Genomic DNA, 26860 nt, shown 5'->3' with positions numbered 1-26860 from the left:
GAAGATTCACATCATTAAAATGTCAATACTTTGTTTTTATTTTAAATACCTGTAATACAAATTAAAAAATTTCAAGAAAAAAGCTAGGTTATACTGTCCATAAAACAAAATACCAGTAAAGAGAGAATATCATACCAATTAGACTTGCTTGCAGTGCACTATTAAAATATGAAAAGGAGAAATCCAACTATGAAGAACTTTGTAAATCTCAATGGTTTCAATAAAATATTTTTTAAAATATTAAAAATAAATTAAAATTGAGAATGGCCCAAAATCAGTGAAATAAAGTTATTGTTGTACCCCTAGTTACTTAATTGCAAGTTTCATTGTATTGTCTACATTATAATAAGTAGAAACTGCAAATAAGGTATGTCAAGCTCATAAAATTTAAATCAATTGCATGAAATTTAGTGTTTAGAACAAAGAATATCTAGCAAGTCATGTCAGACCACACATTTCAATACATAACAGTAAAATAAAACCTATTTATATGTTTTACAGTCACCAGGAATTTTTATTTAATCAGTTGCTATCTATTAGTTACAGCTAATTATATGGGTGAAAGGTCAGAAGGAAATTTAAGAGATGATAGTGATCAGAGTCTGATTTCATCTCACTTTCTTACCAATAAAATACTTATGTACAGATTATACATTCCAAATTTGTTTTTATTTTTGTTTTTGGCTTTTGGCTATATCTGGCAATGTTCAAGGCTTACTCCTGGCTTTGTGCTGAGGAATCAGGGATCACTCCTGGTGGGTGTAAAGACAGAATACAGATCATCAATGTGTAAGGCAAACAAATGACCGACTTGCTATATCTTACCCAGTCCCATAATCCACTCAGCAAACCTGTCCTCCAAGACCTCATCAAAGGTTGCTTCCTTCTAAGATGTCCTGTCTCCCTTCAAAGCAGAATGATCAATCTCTTCTTTGTATTGCAAGTCCATATATTTATTATGAAAGGGCATATATGCAGGGGGAGGTAAATTAATGTAATTACCACTTTAGGCAAAAAAATAATAGGAAGAGAATAACACTATGCTGAGAAAAAGATTGTTTAAGCTCGAGCATTTTTCTTTTTATTGATATTCTGAAGAATTAACTGCTGTTTTCCATAAAATGCTCATCTAAGTTATAATATGTATTAAGCACCCTGCTTAATAGTAGATAAAACTGTTAATTATTCAAACTTATACTAAATTAGAAGTGTCAAAAACAACAGAAGGGTTTTATGTAAAAATATAAATTTAGAATATTGAAAAAGATAATGTGACAGATGCACATAAAAGATTAGTTTGAAAATCTAAGGCCTTGAGTCTAGGAAAAGGTTTTTTTTAAAGCTAGGGTATAGAAACCCTTAATCTGTTTTTGCATTTACAATATAAAACCAAAGAAAAAGTAAAAAAGAGATGTTTGCATAAGAGATAAAACTTGAACAATATGATCTTTATAAGACCTGGAGTACTCCCACTTTTAAACTAATTCAGAAACCAAAAGAAGAAAACAAAACAAAACAAAACAAAACAAAAAGGTAGTAAGAATGGAAACATATTCATGATCAGACTGGAAGTCTGATCAAATAAGGACAGGGATATATGATCTCAAACCCAAAAATAACCCAAAGAACCCAGCAGACAAATGAAAAGTTAACTCAGATATCTTGATCGAGGGAGACTTGGATCTGAAATAGAAAATCACAAAGAGATAACTTATCATCAGGGAATAAAGAAAATAGGAGAGTGAGCAAACTTTGGAAGGCAAAATTCAAATGGGTAAGCAACATGAATGAGGTGATAAATAAAACCTCTGTCTCCTAAATTCTAAAATTAAGCCCTTTGCTAGCTGAACTCCTAATTGTTAGTCAGCAACAAATTTTCTGGAAAATTTGAGTTCCGTCTGCAAATAGATTCTTGTTAATTAACTGTCTAAATGATAAGAACTATCCCAAACATGACACATCTATTTTTTTTTTATGGATAATGAAAAATGTATGTTTTTCTCCTCAAAGGAGAAATCCAGGGTGGAAAAAAGCTTTGCTAAGTCATCATTATGGTGCTTTTCATCTGTAATTTGGAATTTCCCAGGAATTTTAAGTCTCATATTTATTTAAACCTATACTTATCACAAATTAAATACCATATAGCTAATATAGATTTTTGTTCGTATACTTTTATTACATAAACAAGACCTACAGGAGCATATTATCTTTTATAAGCCATCCCTTTTGAACAAAAGTTTTTATTTTAAAACAAAAGGCTTTGATCATAATGGTGTCAGTACTAGATTCTAGCACCACAGAAATACTTTTGGAAATAAGGTTCTGTTCATGATCATTTTTAGATAACTTGTAATAGCGGGTGCATTAGAATCAAAGGCACAATATTCAGTTTGTGCTGCAAAAAAATCCAGAAACAAACTGGGTTACTATTCTTTGGAAATCCATGGAATAAAGCCCAATAGGATAAAACATAATGAGTATCAGTACAAAACTGATTGCTGAAGAAATATTATTACTGAAACTCCAAGATTCAATAAACTCGGGTCAATTTACTGCCAGGGCTTGCTCTCGGCACAGCGGTGGATTTTATTTCTTTAGAACATCAGTTGCAATGATATCCTGATTCCTTAAAAAATATTAAATCAAACGCTTTGAAGACAAAATGGTGAATAAATGAAATTCAGCACTACGGTTTGATGACTAGACATATGGCATTTATGGTTTAGAAAACATAAGTCAGGTACTGCCTACATAAATTGTCAATGGAGACATCTCAAATTTGAACTGATTCTAATCTGTGATTAAATCTATACTAGGAAAAATAAATGGCACAACAGCCATCACCTGAAATACAGATCCAAGTGCTATTATCTGCTACCTTAGAGCAGTGATCACAGACTTAATCATTCCACAGAACAGTTTGGAGAACTAGTTCCAAAGACTAAAGCTCAGAAGTGCTGAGACCTAACACATAGGTCTTAAAGCATGGTTCACAGGCTCTGCTGGATTATCCATGTTGCTGCTTTGAACTTCAGACCCAATTCCGAAGTCATCACATGGTTAAGGATTTCATATTTTCTACAAATCTGCATGGCATAGGTAACTACTTTTAATCCAGTGGTACAAAAGTCTGAAAAAGGGTTTGCAAGGACTTGGGGAAAGAGGCCAGCAAGGTAATGTAGACAATAAAAACTCCATAGAGGTGGGAGAAGTGAAGCGTGGGAAGTTCTGAGTATGACCTTAGGTCAAAGATGCTTTCGTTGGTGAATCAGAACCTAGGCCTTCTTCTGATTCATGGTCCTTCCCAAGCCTCAAAGTTCATGATGCTTTGGCTACTCAAGGGAAGTATATAGGGAGCTACTTTTCAAATATCATTGAGGGGCAACAGACCATAAGTGCTACCCATAGATAGAGTGCTTTATACTTGAAAAGTGACGCTACTGCATAAATGAAAGGCAGCATTTGAAGGCACCACAGCAGGGTATTTTTTCTTTCAGCTCCTATGAACAGGTTTCATCCCATTTACCAATGAAAGACACTGTGAGCCAGAGTATATAAGTTTCACAAGATACTTAGCTAGAGATTGATCTATGATTCATACGTAATGGATCTCATGTACTCTTTATGTAGTCACGAAATGGTGATGATTATGGTTAATTGCTAAAAGATGAAACTGCACCATTTGCAAATTGTTCATTTACTAAATTTCCATTAAGATTTAAAAAATATTGAAGTGGGGGCCCGGAGAGATAGCACAGTGGCGTTTGCCTTGCAAACAGCCCATCCAGGACCAAAGGTGGTTGGTTCGAATCCTGGTGTCCCATATGGTCCCCCGTGCCTGCCAGGAGCTATTTCTGAGCACAGCCAGGAGTAATCCCTGAGCAATGCCGGGTGTGGCCCAAAAACAACAACAAAAAAATATTGAAGTGGGGGGACTGGAGGAGATAGTATAGGGTTAAGGTACTTGCCTTGAATGCATCTTACCCATCCTCTGAACCCAAAATGGTGCTCTAAGCATGCCCTGAATGACCCCCACGCAGTTTCAGGAATATGCCCTAACCACTACTGGGTGTGAGCCAACTCACCCTCCTGAAATAATTATTTTAAAAAACAATAATTTTTTTTAACCACTTCATTTTCCCATATTGTACTTCTCTGTTCCTGAGTTTAAGACCTCTCTGTGAGGCAGCATTTCACAGCAACCAAACTGGTATTTGAAGAGCCATTATACAGTTAATATCAGGAGGAAAGATTCAACCGCAGATTATACACCGAAGAATTCATGTAGCAACTTATAAATTCTCCCTTGAATTTGTATCATCAATCATTATGCCAATTTACTAACTTTGAATACATACATCCTTTATTTAACAAGACTTGAGGTCATTTCAGTTTCTTCCCCATCTCTTTGGTTTGCATCTCCAATTCTTCTGATTTTCTTCCTCACTTTTCTTTACCAGAACGGTTTTTCTACCTCTGAATATTTCTCACTATCAGCATGTACTGCATGCTGAGGCATACTCTCACTGCTGGCCCAGTTCATGTTTAATTAGAACTGCTGGACTTCATCCTTCAGATAGTTTTGTTCCCCTATATACCTTAACTCAGAAATGCTATTTGAAGCCTCTTTAACTGCAGGAGTTGTTTGTTAAAGACCCCCTTTGTTTCTGGTTTAATTTTATTTGGAGGTCAGATCTGGTAGTACTGATAGGTCTTACTCTTGTCTCTGCACTCAGGGATAAATCACTCCTGTAGGGCTCAGGGGACTATAGAGTGCTGTGGATGCAACCATGTCAGGATCGTGCAAGGAAAATACCATACCCACTGTACTATTGCTCCAGCCCCCTAACTTATTTTTTTTTATAAATACATATATGCTTTTAAATCTTTTTACAATCGACAATTAACATTTCTTTTCCTTGGAAGAACCATACAAGATTCTGAGGAACTCAGAAAACCTATTTGTAAGTACTCTTTCCTGAATTTTAAGTCAGTGGCAATGGTTTAACTCCAAGGAAGCTACTCATTTCTTGTAAGCTATTTAAATTTTCTAATTACCAAAACCAGTAGTAGTAGTGTTCACTGAGAAATGCATATTTTTAAGCTGTTGGGCGTGCTATGACGGGATCCTGTGAGTTTGGGTGGGATCCCAGTTTAAATAGTAGGAGCAGCTCTGATGATGAAAATGATTAGGGGAAGTGAAGTTGCAAATCCGTTCAACTTGCACCTTTCCACCTTTGCTTCACCTAGACCTGGACACAACTGCTCCCTCCCTCTCTTGGTTGGCTATTTAAAAGGACAGACACCACATTTGAAACTCAGTTTCTATCTTTGCTCAGGTCTCTTGTGGCAAATGAGAAATATATTTGTGCAGGGCTGACTTAGGAAACAATGTCAGAATCACTCCCTTGTCGATCCCAGCTGACCTAAATGCAGGATCCAGAAGCCCAGGAAAGGCTAGAGGGATAGCACAGTGGGGAAGGTGTTGGCCTTCTAGTCTGCCTGTGGACCCTGTAGGGTACTTATCTGAGACCCACCCATTTCTGGGAGGGGTCTTGGGAACCGGATAATAGGTGTGACTTTACCTGCAAAGCCCAGCCCATTCCTGGGAGGGGTCTTGGAATAGGTAGATAAACCCGGAAGCCAAGGGATTAAGGGGCTTTTGCCTTTTGGCCCTGCTGGGCTCTCTGAGGGAGGTGGCTGAAAGAGGATAAGACGCAGGGCAAGCCTAGAATGGCTGTATGCTTGAAAGGTTATGAGTAGGCCACACACATGTGGTGGCTAGGGCCTAAATAAAGATGATTCTTCCTGAAGCCTGCCTGTGAGTGAGTGATTTCGCGTTTCACCTGGGCCTGGAACTCGCCGGTTCATGGGGTTGCTGAGCCACGTGGCCTGGGATGGCAAAAAGAAATCCATCGCCATCCAGCCTCATCTTTAATTATGTAATGCAAGAGACCCCTTAGTTCTGGGAAGAGTGCTCCTTGAATGCAGAGCCAGGAGTAAGCCCTGAGCACCATTGGGTGTGGCCCCATAAACAAAACAAAACAAAAATCAAAAACAGAAGCCCAGAGAAATGCTGAGACAGTAAATAGGAATTGACATCAACAGGCAATAAAAGCCAGTGATGGAAGAGGGTGATTTACAGTAAAAACAACTACTTAAACAGGAGCACCAAGCAATCTCAGGCACCATCCAACTGAAATGACTTTTGAAGATTTGATCCAAGGCTCTGCGTTGGAGGGATACATTCAAGTACGGATTAGGCTCAACTAGACCCACTCGAGGTGATTGTAAATGTGTAAACTATTCAGCTTTGTATGATGATTGCGTGGCACTGCTTCTTTCCTCCTTGCGGCAGGGCATCTGCGAGGCAGTTTCTCACCCAGACGAATGTACACTTTGGTCCTTGCCACCCAACTCTCAGTCCGCCAGCTGGCTGTGCTCTAAACAGCCCAGTCTTCCACTGGCTCCGAATGCGCTACCAGCTAATACACTAGTGCGACACAACCTTGGGGAAAAGGGGGATGTCGCGCAGGTCCGGGTCTCCAGATTTCTTTCCAGTCCTGTCTGATATCATCTTCCCATTTAGGTCTGGGAAGGTTTGAGTGTTGATTTGAGGGGGCAGTGGCGATCCGTTTTCCTTCAACTAACAAAATAAGTGAGCAACAACAGAGGCAAAAAAATGAAGGATTAAGGTTGGCAAAAGGAGAAGGGGCAGGGACAAGGTGCTAAATTCCCTTGAAGCAGAGAATAGCAAGGAAGGGGTGTGTGCATCTTCCAGTCCACTTCCCCAGGGTGGGGGTACTTCAGTCCCTTGGGGGTGGTGAGTCTGGGGAGAAGAAATGCGGTGCAGCAGTCACCTGGACCACAACTGCAAAGACAGGATGGTCTAGTCCTCTTCCAAACACAAAAGCTGAGCAGCTGGATGGAGCAAGAACGAAGGTGGGGTATGTGTGTGGCAGCTCCAAACCAGCCTCCTTGGATCCCCCAAACTCCAAATCCTGGAGTCATTTCCAAAGAGGGTCAAGTGGGAGAAGGCCTGCTATGGCCATTCCCATTCTTTCTGGGCTAGCATGGAGCTACCTCCATACAGGAGGGGGTTCGAATCCCATATGGCATCCCTTATATAGGGTTCCCCCTTTGAGCCTGGCAGGAGAGATTTCTGAGTGTAGAAGAGCCAGGAGTCACCCCTGGAGTGCTGCTGGGTGTGACCCAAAAACCAAAACAACACCCCCCCCCAAAAAAAACCATAGATGTGTCAGTTATGCCCATTCTCCATTCTTTGGCTAGTTTCCCCCATCTCCACCTGTTGGGCTGCCTTGGGGCCTCACAAGAATTCTGGCGAGGCTGAGAGATAGCATGGAGGTAAGGCATTTGTTTGCCTTGCATGCAGAAGGAAGGACAGTGGTTTAAATCCCGTATGGCATCCCAGATACAGGGTCCTCCACCTTGAGCCAGCCAGGAGCCATTTCTGAGCGTAGAAGATACAGGAGGAACCCCTGAGCGCTGCCGGGTGTGACCCAAAAACCAAAAAAGGGGGTCAGAGAGATAGCAGGGAGGTAGGGCATTTATTTGCCTTGCGTGCAGGATGATGGTTCTAATCCATATGGCATCTCATAGATAGGGTCCACCTTGGGCCTGCCAGGAGCCATTTCTGAGGGTAGAAGAGCCAGGAATCACCCCATCAGCGTGACCCCAAAACAAAACCAAAACCCAAAAACAAAATCAAGAAGGGTCAGGTGCTACGCCCATACCCCAGTCTTTGGCCACTAGAGTCCCACCTCTCCACCTGTTGGGCCTCACAAGAAGTCTGGGGGTCAGAGAGATGGCATGGAGGTAGGGCATTTGTTTGCCTTGCAATGCAGGAAGGACAGAAGTTCGAATCCCATATGTCATCCATCCCATATGAGTCCTCCCCATTGAGCCTGCCAGGAGCCTTTTCTGAGGGTAGAAGAGCCAGGAATCACCCCATAAGCATGACCCCAAAACCAAAAATCAAAAAAAAAAAAAAATCCCAAGAAACAAAACCAAGAAGGGTCAGCTGCTATGCCCATACCCCATACCCCATTCTTTGGCCACCAGAGTCCCACCTCTCCACCTGTTGGGCCTCCAAAGAAGTCTGGGGGCCGGAGACAGAGCATGGAGGTAGGGCATCTGTTTGCCTTGCAATGCAAGGAGGACAGAAGTTCGAATCCCATATGGCACCCATCCCCTATGAGTTGTCCCCATTGAGCCTGCCAGGAGCCTTTTCTGAGGGTAGAAGAGCCAGGAGTCACCCCTGGGGCGCTGCCGGGTGTGACCCCAAAACCCCAGAAAAGCCAAAAAAAGAAGAATTCTGGTAGCGGCCATCCCCACCCCCAAGCACCCCGCGTCCCAGCCAGCCAGCCAGCCCAGAGGCCGAGGTGAGGGTGAGGCGAGGCCAGGGCCGGTGCCAGGCGAGGCGGGCGAGGCGCGGAGAGGCGGGGCGCTCCTGCGAGATGCAGAAGAGACGGAGCGTGGCCCCGAGCGCGGACCTGCCGGGCCCGCGGGCGCTGGAGCCGGAGCCGGAGCCGGGCGGGCCGCGCCGCCGGGGCCGCTCGGGCTGCGGCGCCAAGAGCTGCGGGAAGGCGGCGCAGGCGCACTCGAGCCGCCGAGCTTGCAGCAAGCAGCCGCGGAAGACCACCGGCTCTCCGTCGGGCGCCGCGGAGGAAGCGCAGCCTCCCGCCCCGGGCTCGGGCACCTCGGAGCCCCGCGCGCCTGCGCCTGCGCCTCCCCGCATGGAGCCCCGCGCGGCGCCCTCCCGCCACTGCGACGGCAGGAAGAAGATGGCGGCGGCCGTGGCGGCGGCGGCGGCGGCGAGCGCGCAAGCGCACGCGCACGCGCAGGGCCCGATGACGTCACTCGCGCGCGCCGGCCGCAAGGACCCGGATGGCGGCGGCGGCGGCGGCGGCGGCGGGAGCGGCGGCCGGAGCAGCGGCGGCTCGGGCTCGGCCGAGGGGCGGGGCGAGGCGGGGCGGGGGCCGGGCGGAGGTTGGCGGGAGGCGGCGGCCGCGGTGGCGGTGGCGGGCGCTCGCAACATGGCGGGCGGCCACGGCGAGGCGGCGACCCCCGCGGGAGACGACGGCGGTTCCGAGCGCGAGCGCGAGCGCGAGGCGGAGCAGCCCCCGAAGGCGCCGCAGCGCACCGAGACGCTCGGCTTCTACGAGAGCGACCGGCGGCGCGAGCGGCCGCGCGGCCCGGGCTCAGGTGAGGCGGGAGCGGGAGCGGGAGGCGCCGGGCCTCGGCGGGCTGGGCGACGACCCCGGCCCCGGGATCTCGCCCGGGAAGTCTCGCGAGACTTGGTGGGCGGGGGGGGGCGGGGGCGGGGGTCCCGGCCCGGGCTGGCTGCTGGTGTGACAGGTTGACAGGTGGACAGGTGGGCAGGCGACCCCGAGCCCAGCGCCCCTGGAGCTGTTGCTGCTGCTGCTGCCAACAGCCGAGCGGCCAAGGTGACTTTTTGTTTGGGTTTTCTGTTTGTTTTTGTTTTGTTTTGCTTTGCTTGACTTATTTATTGATTTCATTTTTTTCTATTTTGCTCCTGTCTTTGCACCTGCTCCCGAGCGGCCAAGGTGACTTTTTGGGTTTATTTTTCTTTGTTTTTGTTTTGTTTTGCTTTGCTTTTTTTAATTTATTTTATATTTTATGTTTTGCTTCTGTGTTTACAGCTGCTCCCCAGCGGCCAAGGTGACTTTTTTATTTGTTTTTTAGTTTTGTTTTTGTTTTGTTTTTAAATTTTGCTTCTGTGTCTGCAGCTGCTCCCGAGTGGCCAAGGTGACTTTTTGTTTTTGTTTTTGCTTCTGCCTTGTTTGCAGCGCCCTGGAGGCCCCCCCCCCCCCAAGAAACTTGTTCGATGCTCCCTGGCTCCACCCCATCCCCAAAAGGCGGCATACAAACACACCCCAAGTCCAAGTTCAGTTCTTTTGGCTCACCACCGCCCATAGGATTATCTTGTGAAACACACTCCTCCTAACTTACTTATCTGGGAACTTTTGCTTAATCGGAAACGTTAAACAAAATATATATGTACATACTTTTTTTTTAATGAAAAGGGATAGTAGGTGCACAAGAAAAGATGTATCAAGGATTAGGACTTTGGGCTTGAACATAAACGTGTGTGTGTGTGTGTGTGTGTGTGTGTGTGTGTGTGTGTGTGTTTATGCTTGTAAGGGTGCACGGCTTGAGGACTTTGGGCTTAAATATACGTGTGTGTGTATTTATGCATGTAAGGGTGCACGACTTCACTGTTTGCAGAGGGTTTTCATTCTACAAGTATGTTCTTGGTTTTCTGTTGTGTATGTGTGTGTGTGTGTGCTTTGGAAAGGTGTGTTTTCATTTTTATCTCTTGCTGAAAAGGGGGAAGAGGCTAAGACATAACATTGTTTGGGGAACACAGGGATCAGGTTTTTAACTGTTACATAACTCAAACAGTAACTGAACCATAAGTTGATTAAGTTTCTTCCATCCAAAACTCTTTTTTGGCTCCACGGAGCTGATATTGGCTGAAGGAGCCAGGCGGAATGGAAATTCCAGTGAAGGCTGCCTGCCCCGCAGCACTGATTGAACTTCAGTACAGAAACTGTAGGGCTGATTTAATGAATGCCTTGAGAATGATCCTGGGAAGTCCTGATTAATTTGCTAATGTCCACAAGTAGACGTGGGTTGGACTTGTGAAAAAAAAAAAAAAAAGAGGGGCCCGATGGTTGAAAATCAAGCACATACTGTCCAGTCTTTCCCAATTAACCACTTAGAAACTCGCAACTCTGTTTGATTTGCCTGTCAGTTAAACACTCGCTTGCTGAGAGTATTTGCTTTCTGAATTGGCAGGATCAAAGTTAGACGAAGTATTAATCTCTCAGCAGTCTTATTTACTTAGACCTGGATATTGAAAATGTCTTGGTGCACCTAGAAAAAACTCTGGTGCAAATAGAAACAAGTGGAGCCTCGTGTTACCATAATTTCTGGAAGTTACTTCTGAGTTTCAAGAAAGCACTAGTCTTTGATGACCCACCTTTAATGGTTGCATGCACAGAAAATGAGATTGGCAGGAGCCTGTGACAGAGCTGGGATGCTTGGGCTTTTGGGGAAGCCAGGAACATCCCTTCCCAGGCCTTTGACTGGTGTTCAGCGGCCTGCTAGGTCAGATTGTGAGGTGTGGTCCCATCCCATGGACTTCAGTAGCATGCGTTCCTGAGCCTCTACTGCTCACTGTGTTTGAAGGGCCACCAGCCTTAGCTGTTGGGGTAGCACTCATGGTTTCCCCAATTCCACCAGGTATGTATGAGGATATGGCCACTCTTTGGAGAGGAGAATTTGAGTCCAAATGTCAGGAATAGTTCAGCTGGAATCCCCTGACACCAGTTGAGTGAATGGTCCTTCCTTTCCTGTTTCTTTTGCTCTTGGTCCCCAGGCTCAATTTTCTCCCCAGAGGTGGGAATTCTTGTCATCTCAGCCCCAAACTCAAACCGGTGTTCTCTCTGCTTCTCCAGCACCACGCCTTGCTGCCTCTCCTTCATCTCCTGCCCAATTTCCATAAGACTTTCTCAGGCCTGGCTGGGCCAGAGCCGCTACAGGTGGCCCCCTCCAGTCCCATGTGAGGAGCAGTTCTCCCCTAAACCACATCTGCCACGCCTAGGTGTGGCACTTGTTAACTGTTGTGGTTCACCTTCTGGGCCTGCCTCCATCACTCAGGCCACTTTCCCCAACTTTGAACAGCCTTTGTCTTTCATCTTGAAAGCCCTAATCTCTGGGTCTTTCTCAGTGGCCTAACCGGCAATTTCTTCCAAAGTCCCCTTTGGAATTGAGGGCTCTTAGAAATGAGACATTGATAGGCCCATCCTTCGAATCCCAGACTCTAAATGTGTAAAAGTTAGAAGCTCACTCCAAACCTTCTCATTGGCATAAAAGAAATCAAAATAGACTGGCTTCTGTCTGTACATTTAGAAAAGGTAGATGAAAATTAGTTTGTGTTTCTCTAGCTGTATATATTATCATATGTCTTGCTTGTTTGTCTTTTTTTTTTTTTTTTTTTGGTATTTGCTTTGGGGGCATACCTGGTGTGCTCAGGGGTTACTTCTGGCTCTGCACTCAGGGATTACTTCTGACAGTGATCATATGGGTTTCCAGGAATCGAACCCAACCTGCTTGTCCCTCTGAACTCTTGGACTTTTAAGTAGCCTGACAGTGGACTGCTCCTGCATTTGGTGCTGGGATTTAGACTTTGGCACAGTTCCCATCAGCTGGGACCCCCACCCTCAATCCCCACCCCTGTTTCTGCTCTTTCTGGGAATGATCATTGTGAAGTCCATGTGTGTGTGGTCCTGTTCAAGCCACCTTTCTTCCTTTCCCCCACTCTTCAAAATACCCCCAAGGCCTGTTGTCCTCGACGTCACTTGTGGTGAGAAGTCTTTCCTACCTCGGTTCCACACCGTGTTTCTCCACACTATGTTCCTCTGCTTGACACATGCAACCCGTTCTCAGTGGAAAACTGTCTTTCTTTTCTTTTCTTTTTGGTTTAGGAGCCACACCTGGAGATGCTCAGGGAGCACTCTCTCAAGGTGGGACTTGGGAGAGCATCTGGGTTGCTGGGGCTGGAACCCAGCATGGCCCTGTGCCAGGCAAGCACCCTTCCTGCTGTGTTCTCGTTCCCAGGGCTGAGAGTTGCTGAGAGTGTGGGCCGCTTGACTTCGGACTGAGGTTGGGCAATCCGCTCCTGCCTCACCAAGCCTGAATTGCCCTGCAGAACCTCTGCTGGTTGACCCTGCTTGCCTAACCCATCCACTGTTTCACAACTGCGCTCGCAGAGTGTTTCGCTTGGAGAGTGTTCCGTTTTTGTGGTATCTCACTCCCTGGGCCCTAGGAACCCTGGGGACCAAAAGGGAGAAGACGGACACCCAATCAGTAACAAAACACCCACCAGTGCAGATGAAGCAGGGTATCAGAGTAGTGCCAGGCACTACTGCCAGGCAGTGAGTATAAAACAGCATCTGGACTCCGACGTGGGGAAATGAATCGTCTGATGGTGCCTGTGCCATGTAAGCCAAAGTGTCTGGTGTTCTCCTTTTAATGACAGCTTCACTCCTTGAGCTTGAACTTGAGCTTCCAGTGACTTCTATTCTCTCTCTGCTTCTAATCCTTCAGACCTCGTCTCCCTGGATTTCACCAGAGAATGAAAAACATCAGTAGACTGAAACCCAGTTAGTCCAACTTGCTCTTTTTAGCAAGTTCCACTTTAGTGGACTTTGAGAAAACAGGAGTCGTGGGAAGAACCCTGGTTACATCCCCGATGTCGGGGTAGCCCAAGTGGTCATGGCCCTGCAGGGACTGTGCAGTGCTGAGTCCTCGGGCCCTCGACCTGACCACCAAGTCAGGCTGCCCCTGAATTGCCACTCAAAAAGGTACAAAATCTGAGGGGAGACAAATGGTAGGCTGCATGTCTCCTGGTAGTTCCGCCACTGAACTTTTGTTGTTAAATTCTTATAGAAAAAGATATTTTCTCCAGTCCTTGCCCTTCCTAGACCATGTGGTGAGGTTGTCCTTGTGGCCCCCAGCTTTTCCTGAATCTGTGATTAAAGGCTGCGATTCTGAAATTAACTGTCAAGTCAAGTAATTCTTAATTTCAGAAGGCAATAAAAATAACTGGAAAGCTGGCTGGGAAATTCCTTGGAGTAAACACAATGCTGATGATCCAGACGGAAATAAAATTAGTTCCTTCTCTTCTGACAAACCATTCCCCACTTAAAATATTCTGACCCGCTTTACTTGACACATCTAACAATCTAACACTAAGTCAGCAATGGAAACCTTACTCACTCCGATCTTTGCCCAGGTCAATGCCCAACTTTTAAAAATGTTGAACTTCAACCCATTTGGCTTTGTGAAATTCAGCCCACATGGCCCCTTTGCAGCCCACTATGGGACATTTTTGTGTGAAGGAGTTCTTAACACTGACTCAGATTAATGCTATTTTGTGCCTGTTTCTTTTTTTTTTTTTAGTATATTATTTAAACATCTTGATTGCAAATATGATTGTGATTAGGTTTCAGTCATGTAAAGAACACCCCCCTTCACCAGTGCAACATTCCCACCACCGATGTCCCAAATCTCCCTCCATCCCACCCCACCCTCACCTGTACTCTAGACATTGTGCCTGTTTCTGATTCTTTTTTTTTTTTTCTGAATAAAGCTAATTTGGGTCACACCTTGCTGTCCTTAGGGACTTAACTCCCAGCTTTGTGCTCAGTATTCAGAGATCACCCTTGGGAAGGTTTACAGAACCATGTGGGGTGCCGTGGATCAAACTGGGTCTGCCACATGCAAGACAAATGTCATATTGACTGTACTATCCGGCCCTACTTTTTAACTTGGTAATCCAGTGACCTTGGGACAGTCCTTTTTTTTATACCCCTTTCATCAAAAGGGGTATACATATCTGAATATTCTTATTCTTGGCTTCCCTAGTGAGAAGAATAGTTTTTGGTTGTGAGGATTTTAAGTACATAGAGTCCCTTCATGTTTGCCTCATACAATGGAAATGGAAGAGTTAATATTTTAGTGTAGACTTGGTAAAATTTACTGCAATTTTAAGACTGGAGATTTTCAGGTTTCATAATATTTTTCTTGATAGCCAGTATCACTTCCTGGTGTTTTTAATGGTCTTTACTATTTTAAGGAAGATATATTTAGACATATCATTGAACATATATATGTGATTACTCATTACTTTTAATTAATACTTATTTTTCCTGAGTTCTTATTTCTCAAACAAGCTCTCAGAAGATACTGAAAGATCATGTTTCTTCTTTTAGGAAGGAAGAAAAAGCAATTCTTACTGTGCTTTTTCTCATCCTAAGATATGTACTGGGTCACAGAGCATTTCTTACAGATGATGAAAGGATATTGATTAAAATACTTTGGAAAAATTGATTTGAATTTACGATTGGTGCTATTTTATTTATAATCATTCATTAGTCATTATTAATAATAGAATTTATTAATGGTGAAGCTTCTAATGGTGAAGCTCTTATTTATATTAGGATTTGCTTTTTATATTTGTGGGGTGGGTTGGGCCATACCTGACAGTGCTCAGGAGTTATAACTGACTGAACTCAGGAAACATTCCAAGAGGTGCTCAGAGGACCATATGGGATGCCAGAGATCAAACCCAGGGTGGCTGTTTGCAAGACATGCAAGCACCCCACCTGTTGTACTGTTGCTCCCACCCCATAGCTTTTTTTATTTTAAAGAGTGAATGGTACTACTTCTTATCAGAACTGGATAAATGAACCAAAATGAGTCGATGTGTAAGGGTCTGTATAGAAAATAAACATCTGTATCATTTTATTTTCGATAATAATTTGCTCTTTAATTGTAAAGACAAATGTTTGATACAACAAGTGAGAATGGTTCTTGCAAAGGAGTGAAGAACTAGTCAGACACAGGAAAAGTGAAGGTGATTTTTTGAAGTGGTCTCCCCAAGTTGAACAGTGGCCTTCTTAAACACAAGTTCATTTGACTAGTAAAATGTAAGTCCGGATAAGTCTGTAGAAGGCTGGGGCGTATTGTTCAAACAAGCAGAAACCTTGAAATAGCCATATCCACCCTAAGGTTGCATTATAGGTTTTATCTGGGACGAGTTATTGCCCCTGTCAGGAAGAGCTCAGGCAGACCCCAGCTTGGAGATGTTGAAAATGGGCCTGGGAGACAGAAGAACGCCTCTAGTGGCGCAGGCGACAGCACGCCAAAAGTCGGGCTGCCCTGCCCGGGATTACAATGAGACCTCTGGGTTGGCTGATGAGTCAGACTGCGCCAGCTCCCCGCACTGTGTGAACTCAGGCTCATCTTCCTGAATGTCCTGCTGCCTTTTTTGTTCTTCTAGAATGGGTTTCTACCAGCCAAGTCAGTGTTTCCCCGGTTGGGAGACGGGCTGAACACTAATGTTTTGGATCTTTCACTAGTTTGAGCTGCTCTTGTTGGCAGCTCAAAAGGGGCTTGTTTCCTCATTGTCAAATAGCCGGTCATGTGCTGGGTCAAACCAGGCTAGGGCATAATTAGGATGCACCTCACCAGAACTGGTACTCTGCACAGATCTGGTCGTCTGAGGGCCTCTGGATCTAAGCCTGGGTTCACCTAGGTATCAGCAGATTTCACATCCCAGAACTGGCCTGAACTTTGGGCATGCAGCTCTGTGTGCTTGCTTTGCACTCAGAAAAGCACTGGTAGTGCTTGGGGGACCATATAGGATGCTGGGAGTCAAATCCAGGTCAGCCACCTGCAAGGCAAAAACCCTACCTTCTGTACTAAGGCTCGGACTCCTATTTTGCTTTTTAATAGAAAATACTATCTAATTACAAGAGAATCACCTGACCTAGTACTCAAAAAACTAATGATTTTTTCCCCCAGTGCTCATGTTTGAAGCTGAATTAGAGTACAAAATGCTTTTGCATTGTCATATTTATTTTTCACTTTACACTTTTCCATACCACAGACTTCAGCTCCTAGTGGCCCCTAAAGTGTAACCCCTGAAGTAGACATCGACTAAGACCCACCTTTCTTCCCTCTTGCTCATCATTCAGAGGAGCCACAGCCATTTGACTTTTTGAAAGGGCATTAAGGCTAGCCCCAAACCAAGGGGATAGTTCGGAACTTTAGGTTTGCTGAATTCTGCTGATCTTGGGTTTTTTGTTTTTTTTTTTGGTTTGTGTGTTTATTTTCAGAGAACCAGCTCTTGGTTGTCCCAATTCTGAAAGAAAGTTTGGCCTGCTAGAGAGGTAAAGCTCAAAGGTCAAATTTGTGAAGTCAAACTCCAGAGGCTCCAGAGATCATGGGTGACCTGTCAGGGAAGTTGGGCAGGTTGGACATGGTGGGGCTTAGGCATCAGCCACTTGAGTTCCCCTCTCATACCTGCTGGTTAGAGCCCAAGTCCTCAACCTTTTGGTGTCTCTGTGGCATGCCACATAGCTAAATTGGCTTTGAGGGAGCAGGGACATAGCCAGGCAGACAGATGTAAGGATCTCAGGAAATGGGTATTGAGAGAGTCCATCCACTCTCCATAGGGCAGAGGAGCGCTTCATGTGCTTGACTTCAGAGGATTTACCTCCTCTTGGTTTGGTTTGGTTTTTGGGGCCACACCTGGTGTTGCTCAGGGTTTACTTCTGGCTCTGCACTCAGGGATCACTCCTGGCAGGACCACTTGGGGCCAGGGATGGAACCTGGCTTGGTTATCCACAAGGCAACTGCCCTACCCACTTACTATCACCCTGGTTCTCATAGTCACTTCATCTTGATGAACTTTCTCCAGAGAATGACATTATAGACATTCTCGCCAGGTCTCTGATACAACAGAAAGAAGCAATGGCAGTGACTGTCATTCACCTGGGGTAGTTATGGGAAGCTTACAGCACCTTTCATAGTGTGTCTATTTTCTAGCGTCTTCATCTATAATGCTCCTTTTAGTGAGCCATGAGCTGAGCATTACGGCACATGAGCTTTTGGACAATAAGTAGGGAGGCCAAAATTTCTTTTGATTTTTCTGTATTCTCAATCACTACCTTTTCTTCTCCTCCTCCTCTTTTTTTTTCCAGTATTGCTCCCTCAGTTCAGACCCTGTGTCACCTTTAAGACCCAGAGACTACAGGCTGGCCCTTCACAAAATGCTGCCTATTCTAGCCTACCATAACTGGCTCCCTTTATTTTCTGATAATACATGTTCACAGCTGACTCAAAACAGCAGTTTTCTCCTCAGTCTTTGCTGGTGCTTTCAATATGGGTGTTATGCCAAGGACCGAGAATTATAGGCGTGTGCGTGTGTGTGTGTGTTGTGATTCTCTTGGTTTATATTTGCCCAACTTGTGTCCCGCACTAATGTTCCCTGATAAATACGATTCTTTTTGTTTTGTGTCTTCTTTTTCTTTAGGGCTTTCATTATTGAGGTTCCTCAGTGCTGAACTAACAAGAGGGTACTTCCTGGAACATAATGAGGCCAAGTATGCAGAAAGAAGAGAAAGAGTGTACACTTGTATGCGAATACCAAGAGAACTGGAAAAGGTACTTTAAAAATATTATCAGGCATTATTTTGAAAGTTGTATCATTGTGTTAATTAAAGATGGTATGTAGCTTTGGGGCTGGAAAGATGATTGTACAGCAGGTAACACATTTGTCCTGTATGCAGAAACCCAAGTTTGATCTCTGGCATCCCATATGGTCCACCGAAGCACTATTAGGGATGATTCCTGAGTCCGTAAAGCGAGGAGTAACCCCCAAGCATTGCCACCTGTTGACCTAAAACTCAAAAAACAAAACAAAAATTGTGAACAGTTTCAATAGAATTGTTCAAAATATGGGAGATAAGGTAATCACAAGTGACTAAATATAAGAGAGAGGGAGAGAGAAAGAGACTTTCTCTATAGGAAGAGGTTTAAAAATATTATATTTTTAGTGTTGAATCAGTGATTGTTAATTGTGCTACTTATTCAGCTTACTATAGTTCCTTTTGTGTCCCACCCAAAGCGCTTTTTAACTCTTTCAGTAAACCACCACTTTTATACTTTTTTCCCCCAGTAAACCACCACTTTTGTACTCTCTTAGTCCTCTTCAGTTATGTCTTAGTATTCAGCACAGTGCATTATTTAATTGCAGCCTTTTGGAAAATTTCATCGATGAAAACATAATAAGGGTCCTGGAAAAGCAACTGGTCTGTGTCCCTCGTCCTACAGACACATGCAGTGTAAACACAGGAATGGTGACTGGGACCTGGCTCTCTGCCTCCCCAGGCCATATCTAGTTTCACAAGCCCGTGGCCTGCTTTTTGCCTATCTTTGGTTTTGGAGCACTCCCAGCAATGCTCAGAGCTTACTCCTGGTTCTGTGCTCTGGGATCCCTTCTCTCTGGGCTTGGGGGACCATAAGGGATGCTGGGGATGGAACTTGAGTTGTCTTCATGCAGTACAAGTGCCTTGCCCTCTGAATTCTCTCTTTAGTTGCAGCCCCAACCCCGAATGCCATCTTTTTATGGTGACTTAAAAACTTAGCAGTATTCTCATCACTTCATTTGAATCTAACTTGTGTTTTCATGTTTGTTTCTGAATTACACCCAGCTGTGTCTGGGCTTATATCTAGCTCTCAGGGATCATCAATTCTGGTGGGTCCTGGGCACCATATGGGATGTGCCTGGCCCACTCTATACTCTCTCTCTTGTCCCTAAATTAGTCTTTGTTTTAGTTTGGCGACAGAAGGATCTTGCAGGAGGCTGGCAGTGAGAAGGAAGGCCCTGACTAGTGGGCGGGTGTTTTTTTGTCTCTGACAGGCATCATTTTGGCAGAAGAAAGCCTCAGTACCGAGTGCCAGTCAGAGCACTGCTGCATTCATTCCCATGTATCTTAGGTTGCGCTGTGTTTCTCGAAGAGGCTAGAGGATGTTTGGAATAGGTGGCAAAGTAGAGTAGGGAGTTTAGGGACAAGCCAATTGGAGTGAGAGCAGATTCTATGGGGCACAGTTGCCTTGGACAGGCTTATTCACTGCACTCGGTTCTTCCTTAGCTCTGGAGGTGTGGCTGAGCACAGGGATCAGTGGGTGAGGAAAAGACTAGACAAGTCAAGGCACTTCCCACTTCCGGGAGCTTTCCTCCTCCAGGGCTGTAGCAGAGCCTGTGTTTGCTATTTTAAAAGCCATTCAAGACTGTGAAGTGTGGGTGAGTGAGGGCTCTTTTGCTTGCCAACCCCCACCCCCAGATTTTGGATTAATTCTTTTTTTTTTTTTTTTTTTTTTTTTTGGTTTTTGGGTCACTCCCGGCAGCATTCAGGGGTTACTCCTGGCTCTACGCTCAGAAGTCGCTCCTGGCAGGCTCGGAGGACCATATGGGATGCCGGGATTCAAACCACCGTCCTTCTGTATGCAAGGCAAATACCTTACCTTCATGCTATCTCTCCGGCCCCTGGATTAATTCTTTTTAACTTCATTTTTGGGGAGGGAGAGGAGGGAATGGTACTTAGGGGCTCTGGAGGTCCTACCAAAGGTTCTTGGCCAAGTGGGCCAGAAGTTCAGTGAAAGAACTCAAGGATGCACGGCCGGGTGGACACCCGGAATTCCCCAGGACCTGTATGTGCCCTAACAGTTCCACTGAGTCCTCCTCCCCCACCCCATTATTTTTGGTGATGCTGGGGATCAACCTCAGAGCCTTACTTAAATGCTAACGCTTTGCCCTGGGTCTACATTTCCAGACTTTGGATGACTTTTTTGTTTGTTTTTTTGCTCAGAGGTTACTCTTGGCTCTGTGCTAAGGGATTACTCCTGGTAGGCTCAGGGGACCATATAGGATGCCAGTTATCGAGCCCCAATCCTGGGTCAGTTGCACGCAAGGCAGATGCCCTACCCACGGAACAATTTCTCCAGTCCCTGGATGACTTTCTTCAAACACCTTTTACGCAGCTTTGAGGATTAAGTTCTTCCAGTGATGAATATCAAGCTGTACCCCAATACATTGTGGGGATTCTCTCCTCCAGCTGCTTGTCCCTGTAGCTCACTCAGTTCTCACACTATCTTCCCAAAAATAGCATCGGATTTTTACATTGTCTGCCCAGAAGGAACATCTGATGCTCACACTCTGTGTCCAGAAATAGACTTCCATGCCGCCTGTCCCCCTCTTTTTAGATACCCCTCATGGTTCCTGTGTCCCAAGTTGGCTGCAGTTTGGGAGTTCTCTGAGCCGGGGTGATTCCCCCCCAACCCCTGAGCTCGAAGAAGCACACAGCTTCCTCCATTGTAGGTTTGTTCTTCCCAATTCTGTTGCAGTAGCAGGTGGAGGAGATGCATTGCGGTGACCAGAAAAGCTCTGGTACCAGCTCCCGGCTCAGCTTCCCCAAGGAAGCGCTTCAAACCCTTAGGCCTGGTCATTTGTGTCTTCTTTTTTTTTTTTTTTTTGATTAATATCTTTATTTAAGCACCATGATTACAAACATGTTTGTAGTTGGGTTTCAGTTATTAAAAAAAAAGAACACCCCCGGGACCAGGCCATAGCACTGCAGTAGGGCATCTGCCTTTCATGTGGCTGACCCAAGACGGACCTAGGTTCGATTCCTGGTGTCCCTTATGGTCCCCCAAGCCAGGAGCGATTTCTCAATGCATAGCTAGGAGTAACCCCTGAGTGTCACCGTGTGTGGTCCCAAAACAAAAACAAACAAACAAAAAAGAACACACACACCCCCTTTACCAGTGCAACAGTCCCACCTCCAATTTGTGTCTTCTGAAGAAGGTTTTCTGACACTGGGAATTCGATGCAAGTCTTATGACCATGACCCACTGACCTGACTTCAAGCCTCTTTGTTCTCCCAGAAGGTGCTCTCCCAGAAGAGTGGCCTGAGCTGAGAGTTCAACCCTGAGCTGTTGGTCTGTTCCCCCAGCAAACCTCTCTCTGTCCCTCAGTGGCATCCTAGGGTCACTTCATTATCTCAGGCATCAGAGACACCTTGCTTTTCATTTGGGAGGTGGTAGGGACATTTTCGGAGCTCAGCTAGAGAAGGGGACTGAGTGCTGATCTGTGTAAAGCCCCGGCTGAAGGCCTGGCTGGCAGTGCGAAGTCAGGGCACTCAGGCTGGTTGTGCCCATCCGCCAGCTGCTCTCGACTTTCGGTGTCCTTAGTGCTGCCCCAGAACTTCTGCACCCTGTTTCCCTCCCTTGGGAGGACACAGTGGGCTTTGTTTGTATAACTGCAGTTAAAAAAGAATGCACTAGGCTGGAGAAATAGCACAGTGAGTAGGGCATTTTCCTTGCACGCCGCCAACCCAGGTTCAATCCCGTGTCCTATATGGTTCCCCGAGCTTGCCAGGAGTGATTCCTGAGTGCAGAGCCAGGAGTAATCCCTGTGGACTGCTAGATGTAGACCCAAAACAAAAACCAAACAAACAAAAATTAATAGGTGCTCTATGGGCTTTTCTGAGCTGGGTGGTTTCTTTCACAGCCCTTTCCAGCAGCCCCCACATAATTGTGTGCTCCCCTGCTCTGCAGAGTGTTCAGTGGTGTGCAATCTTCTTTTCTGATTATGACATTAAAATGATGAGGTTTCTTGAGAAACTTCAACATTTCACATCTGTGATGAGCACAGCTGTATACTGGGCAGAAAATCTAGTGGAAGACCCATAGGGCTAGATGCAAAGATATCAGGCAGGTTCACTGTGTCCTCCATGGCTCTCCTGATGGGTATCTGACCCCAGGATGTGGTCTTTTCAAGGGGCTTTATTGATTGGAGACTGTCATCATTTTATTGATTGAAGTATGCATGTATTGACTGGATTTAGGGTCAGAATTGTTTAGTGAAGCTTTGGTTTCATTTGTATGTCTAGAAATGTATAAGGCGGGGAAATGGTATTAACATTGCTCATGCACAATTACAAGGGCTTTGTAATTATTTGGGATCACACCCAGTGTGCCCAGGGCTTATTTCTGGCCTGATGCTCAGGAGCTCTGCAGGAGGTGCTTCCCCACTGTACTCTCTCTCCAAATCTCCAATAATTTTTTCATCCTGTTGCCAGTGTAAAGAGCTTTGGATTTAGAGACTCACTTGCGAATGATTTAGTTACTTAGACTGATACTTGAGAAGCACAAAAGCATGCCATACTTATTTTTAATAATCATTTTTTGTTTAATGACAGGACTGTGAATTACACATCACTGATAGCTGAGTTTTAGGCATGTGCTGTTTCAACAGCAGTCCCACCACCAGTGTCCACTTTCTCTGCCAGTGCTCCCATGTCCCCTCATCCCCCAAGCCCTACTCCTACCCACCCCACCCCCCACATGCATGTTTGACAGGCATGTTAAAAAATTGGGTGGTTGTCATATTTCTCAGTTGATAGAGTAATTTCAAGTGAGATTTCAAATTTGGTTTTAAACTCATATCCCTTAACATCTTATTAGTGCCTGGGGCTGGAGCAATGGCGTTGCAGTTGCCTTGCACACGGCTGACCCAAGATGGACCACGATTCTATCCCATGGCGTTCCATATGGTCCCCCCAGCCAGAGGCGATTTCTGAGTTCACAGCCAGGAGTAATCCCTGAGGGTCACTGGGTGTGGCCCATAAACAAACAAACTAAAACCATCTTGAGTGAAGTCTGATATTACAAAAATTCCACCTCTGAGGGTACTGGGGCTCCCGAATAGTGCTCAGGGTTCCCCAGGGATTCAGGGGGAGGGGATCATGTTGGCCGAGCATCACTCCGGCTTTTGGCATATCAGGCCCATGTTCTTGACTGACCCAGGAGCTCTTTCTCCAGCCCCAGGCTGTTTTATTTTTCCCGTGAGTTAGGTGTCATGTCAGGTTTTTATTATAGCAGTTGGGTGAATATTACTCAAATTAGTATTTCTTTTGATTTAAAAAAATGTCATGATAATATTCATGATAATATTTTTGCTTAGGGGCACATATGGTGATTTCTTATGCTTGCTCCTGGCTCTGTGCTTAGAAATCACTCCTGACAGTGCTTAAAGGACCATATGTGGTGCGGGGGTAGATATGTATGGGAGTGGGATGGGGCGGAATTTAACCTAAGTTGGATGCATACTCAAGTTAGTAATTTTATTATTTTGACTTATTTTTCTATTGGTTTTATCTGCGTCTGTAGAGTATTTTAACATAAAGTACATTACGCTGGTTTTTTTCCTTCTTTTTTTGGGTGGGGGGGGGTAAATGCTCTGATATTTCCACCTAACCTTTCCAGGAAGAGGAAGTCAGTAATTACAGAGCAGGTTGCTTCTATATATAGGAGCTGCAGATACCACACAACATGAAATTAATGTTTAAACTTGAAAGTCAAGAGAAAGGTCGACGCAGTCTGTCTTCCCAAACCTGTTTACTATTGCAAGATGTTGTCAGCTAATAAATACATTGTACCTGCAATTCATCAGACACAAAATGCTTATTTAAATGTGTTTTCAGTTGCTAGCACAGTGTCTCACCTTTGGACCTGTTACTTTCGTGTATGGGTATTAAAATTTGGGATGTTGTATTGACCTTAAGGGAACATGTCTCATTCACCATAAATCTGTTCCTCTTTCCTCAGCTAACCATCTATCCCCCCTTCCAGCCTCCCTACTCTTGCAACCAGGCATCTCTTGGGTTCTTGTACATCTGCTGTAACTGTGCTTGTGGTACACTAGGGGCCTCGAGCCAGCCAAGAAAGACAGGATAGCAGAGTGGTTTTAAAGCGTGCACTTGAAAGCCATCCTGCCTCGATTTTATTTCTGGCTTTAAGCTCTATTTGCCATGTGATCTTGGGCTAGGGGTCTTCAAACTACGGGCCACATATTGTATTTATTCCCATTTTGTTACTTCACTTCTAAATAAGATATATGCAGTGTGCATAGAAATTTGTTCATAATTTTTGTTTTTACTATAATCTGCCCCTCCCAACAGTCTGAAGGACAGTGAACTGGCCCCCTGTTTAAAAAGTTTGAGGACCCCTGGTAGACATTTTGCACTGTGTTTTCATCCAGTCATGGGTTAAACCTTCCATAATTATCTTAGATCATTTGCACCTTCTCTCAGTAAACTGGTTGGAGTATGGCGTGTTCCAAAAGAACAGGAGGGATATTTGGAGGATGTTTTGTTTATTTTTTGTGCCTATACCAGCAGTGCTCAGTATGTGATGCTGGGGACGAGTCTGGGTTGACCATGTACAAGGCAAGTGCCTTTCCCACTGCCCACTCTCTCTGGACCCCCTTTCAGGTTTTTGGTCCCAAGTTTGCAATTCCGTAGCCTTCTCTGTAGTAGAAGCAGCTGGTGCTGGGTGTAACTGGGTCCCTTTTGACTCACTGTTATTATGTTTTTATGCTTTTGTGTCAGACCCAACAGTGCTCAGAGCTCACTCCTAACTTTTTGCTCAGGGTTCACTCCTGGCAGGGCTTTCCAGGAACCACATAGGGCTCCAGGGATTGAACCTATGTCAGCTGTATGCAAAGCCAGTGACCACCCCACTGCACTATGGCTGCAGCTCCCAAGGAACACTTTTACCTTCTACTTTTAAGTCCTCCTGTTCCCTTGCTGCTCCCTCGGGCCTTTCTGATTCCTTCAGGAGTTGGTCTTCATCCCTTCGGGGCAGAAGTTTGGAAATCATCAATGGAAGGACTGGGGTTCTCTGCTCCACTCCAGGAGCCTCAGTAGGAGTGAGAGGATTTCCTTCCTTCTTCACTTTTGGCCTTATGGTCAAGTTTTTCACTTTCTAGTGAAAGAACTTATTTCCTGGCCTTTTGAGGTAACAGAGCCCAGCTCTGGACTCTCCTGCCAAGCCCTTAAACGAGACATAAAGGGCTGCCTCCTGGGGCCCGTGAGCGGAGCTGATAGTCTGGACAGACAAGGAGGCGATGGAGAGGCACTTGAATTAAACCACTAGGTGAAGCCAGGACAAGTTTCCTGTCCTGTGAGTATTTGTGAAAACTCCTGCTGAGTCAGTACTTCGTAGCCACTGAGACTCAGCCAGGGGCACCTTCCTGGCCATTGCTGTTTAGTAATAATACAAATGATACCTTCAGACAAGAATCAGGTGTGAGGCAAGGTCTTAGGCTTGTGAAAGAAGTAGCCTTCAATCCCCTCTGCTGCATGTGATGATACTCAGATTCTCTTAGCTCCTTTGGCCCTGGGCGACATGGTCTCACACTGACATCCAGCCCACTCTCTCCCATGCGTGTGCGACTGGTGCTGATGTAGCTGGTGCTATCTTCAACGGCTGCCTCCAGAGAACAAGAGAGCATGTTCTCAAGGGCATATTCCGCCCCAGGTAAATCCAAGCTTCTGGAGATAATAAAGACACATGCACACCGGAGTATTTTCCAAAATTCCCTGATATCTTTAAATGTTAACTGAAAGAGCTGCAGGCCAGCGGCCCACTTACAATCAGCAGTTTTCTCAGCCTGTGGGCACTTGCTTTATTGCAGAAACTTTCATAACGTGGAAGCAAAGATAAACATCTAACTCCAGTGTTAGCCTAGCAGGAGATAGCAAGCATGGTATTCTAATAGCAGGTGTGTGGTTGAAGAGTACAACCAAAAGTAGGTCGGACTATTCTTGAAGAGAATGGGACAGTCAGGAAGATAGTTCCAGGGACTAGGGAAAGTGCCACATTGCCTATGGCGAGCCTGTTTTCCCCAAGCAGTGTGTGGTCCGTATTCCCTGCCTACTTGCCTGTGCTCTGGAGGATTGTTTGTCTGGCCTGCGCAGGCCCTTTGTTCTCCTTCTCAGGTGTAGAGCGTTTGGAGGAGGTTTTGTGAACCTTGAGACCCAGGTGAAGAAAAATGATTTTATTATAGGAGGAGCTCAAACTGTGGAAGATCATTTGCTCTCAAAGTCAGTCATTTGCAGGCCTCTTAGTAACCCCATGCTCTTGGACTGTTATTCTTTGAATGATGGAGTCCTGCTCCTTGGGTTGTTGAAGACTTCTGGGCCCTAGAAAAGAGTTGCAGGCCCCAGTCACCCACAGACAAGCTGTTCCTTTTCGAGCTTGTTGCTTACGTTGGCTTGTGTGTGTGCTGCTTTGTTGGCAACCCTTCCTGTTCTGGCCACAGTCTCTATGTGTGCCAAGAGCACAGATCCCCCTCTCCTCCAAGGCTGCACCCCTCCACCCTCATCTCTGAACATTACAGGGCGCACATCTTCTGTCAGGCACTTTCTTGGAGTCCTGCTCACTAGACTGCTCGTTCCCTCAGAAGGTGCCCTTCCCAGTGTCTTTTTATCCACCGCATAATAGAATTGAGCAGGATAAGGCCTTTGATCTTGCAGGAGGGAATCCAGGGCTTTGTCCAAGGTGAATGAGTCTCCGCTATGCCTACCCATGACAGCACTGGCCTTCCACTAGGGGGCGC

The 26860-nt window shown here is 45.4% G+C and overlaps 1 protein-coding gene across 1 annotated transcript in view; it reads left to right on the top strand.

The window, feature by feature from the left end:
- Positions 1–8477: 8477 nt before the first annotated feature.
- TAPT1 (transmembrane anterior posterior transformation 1) overlaps positions 8478–26860 on the top strand; it is a 57722-nt gene continuing 39339 nt past the window's right edge. Inside the window, exons 1-2 of the mRNA XM_049790231.1 lie at positions 8478–9225; positions 17930–18060. Of these exons, the coding sequence (XP_049646188.1) occupies positions 8478–9225; positions 17930–18060 (879 nt within the window). The remainder of the gene's footprint in view (positions 9226–17929; positions 18061–26860) is intronic.

This window comes from Suncus etruscus, chromosome 16, assembly GCF_024139225.1.
Source record: "Suncus etruscus isolate mSunEtr1 chromosome 16, mSunEtr1.pri.cur, whole genome shotgun sequence".
NCBI classification, from domain to species: domain Eukaryota; kingdom Metazoa; phylum Chordata; class Mammalia; order Eulipotyphla; family Soricidae; genus Suncus; species Suncus etruscus.
This window is presented reverse-complemented; position numbering and strand designations above follow the sequence as displayed.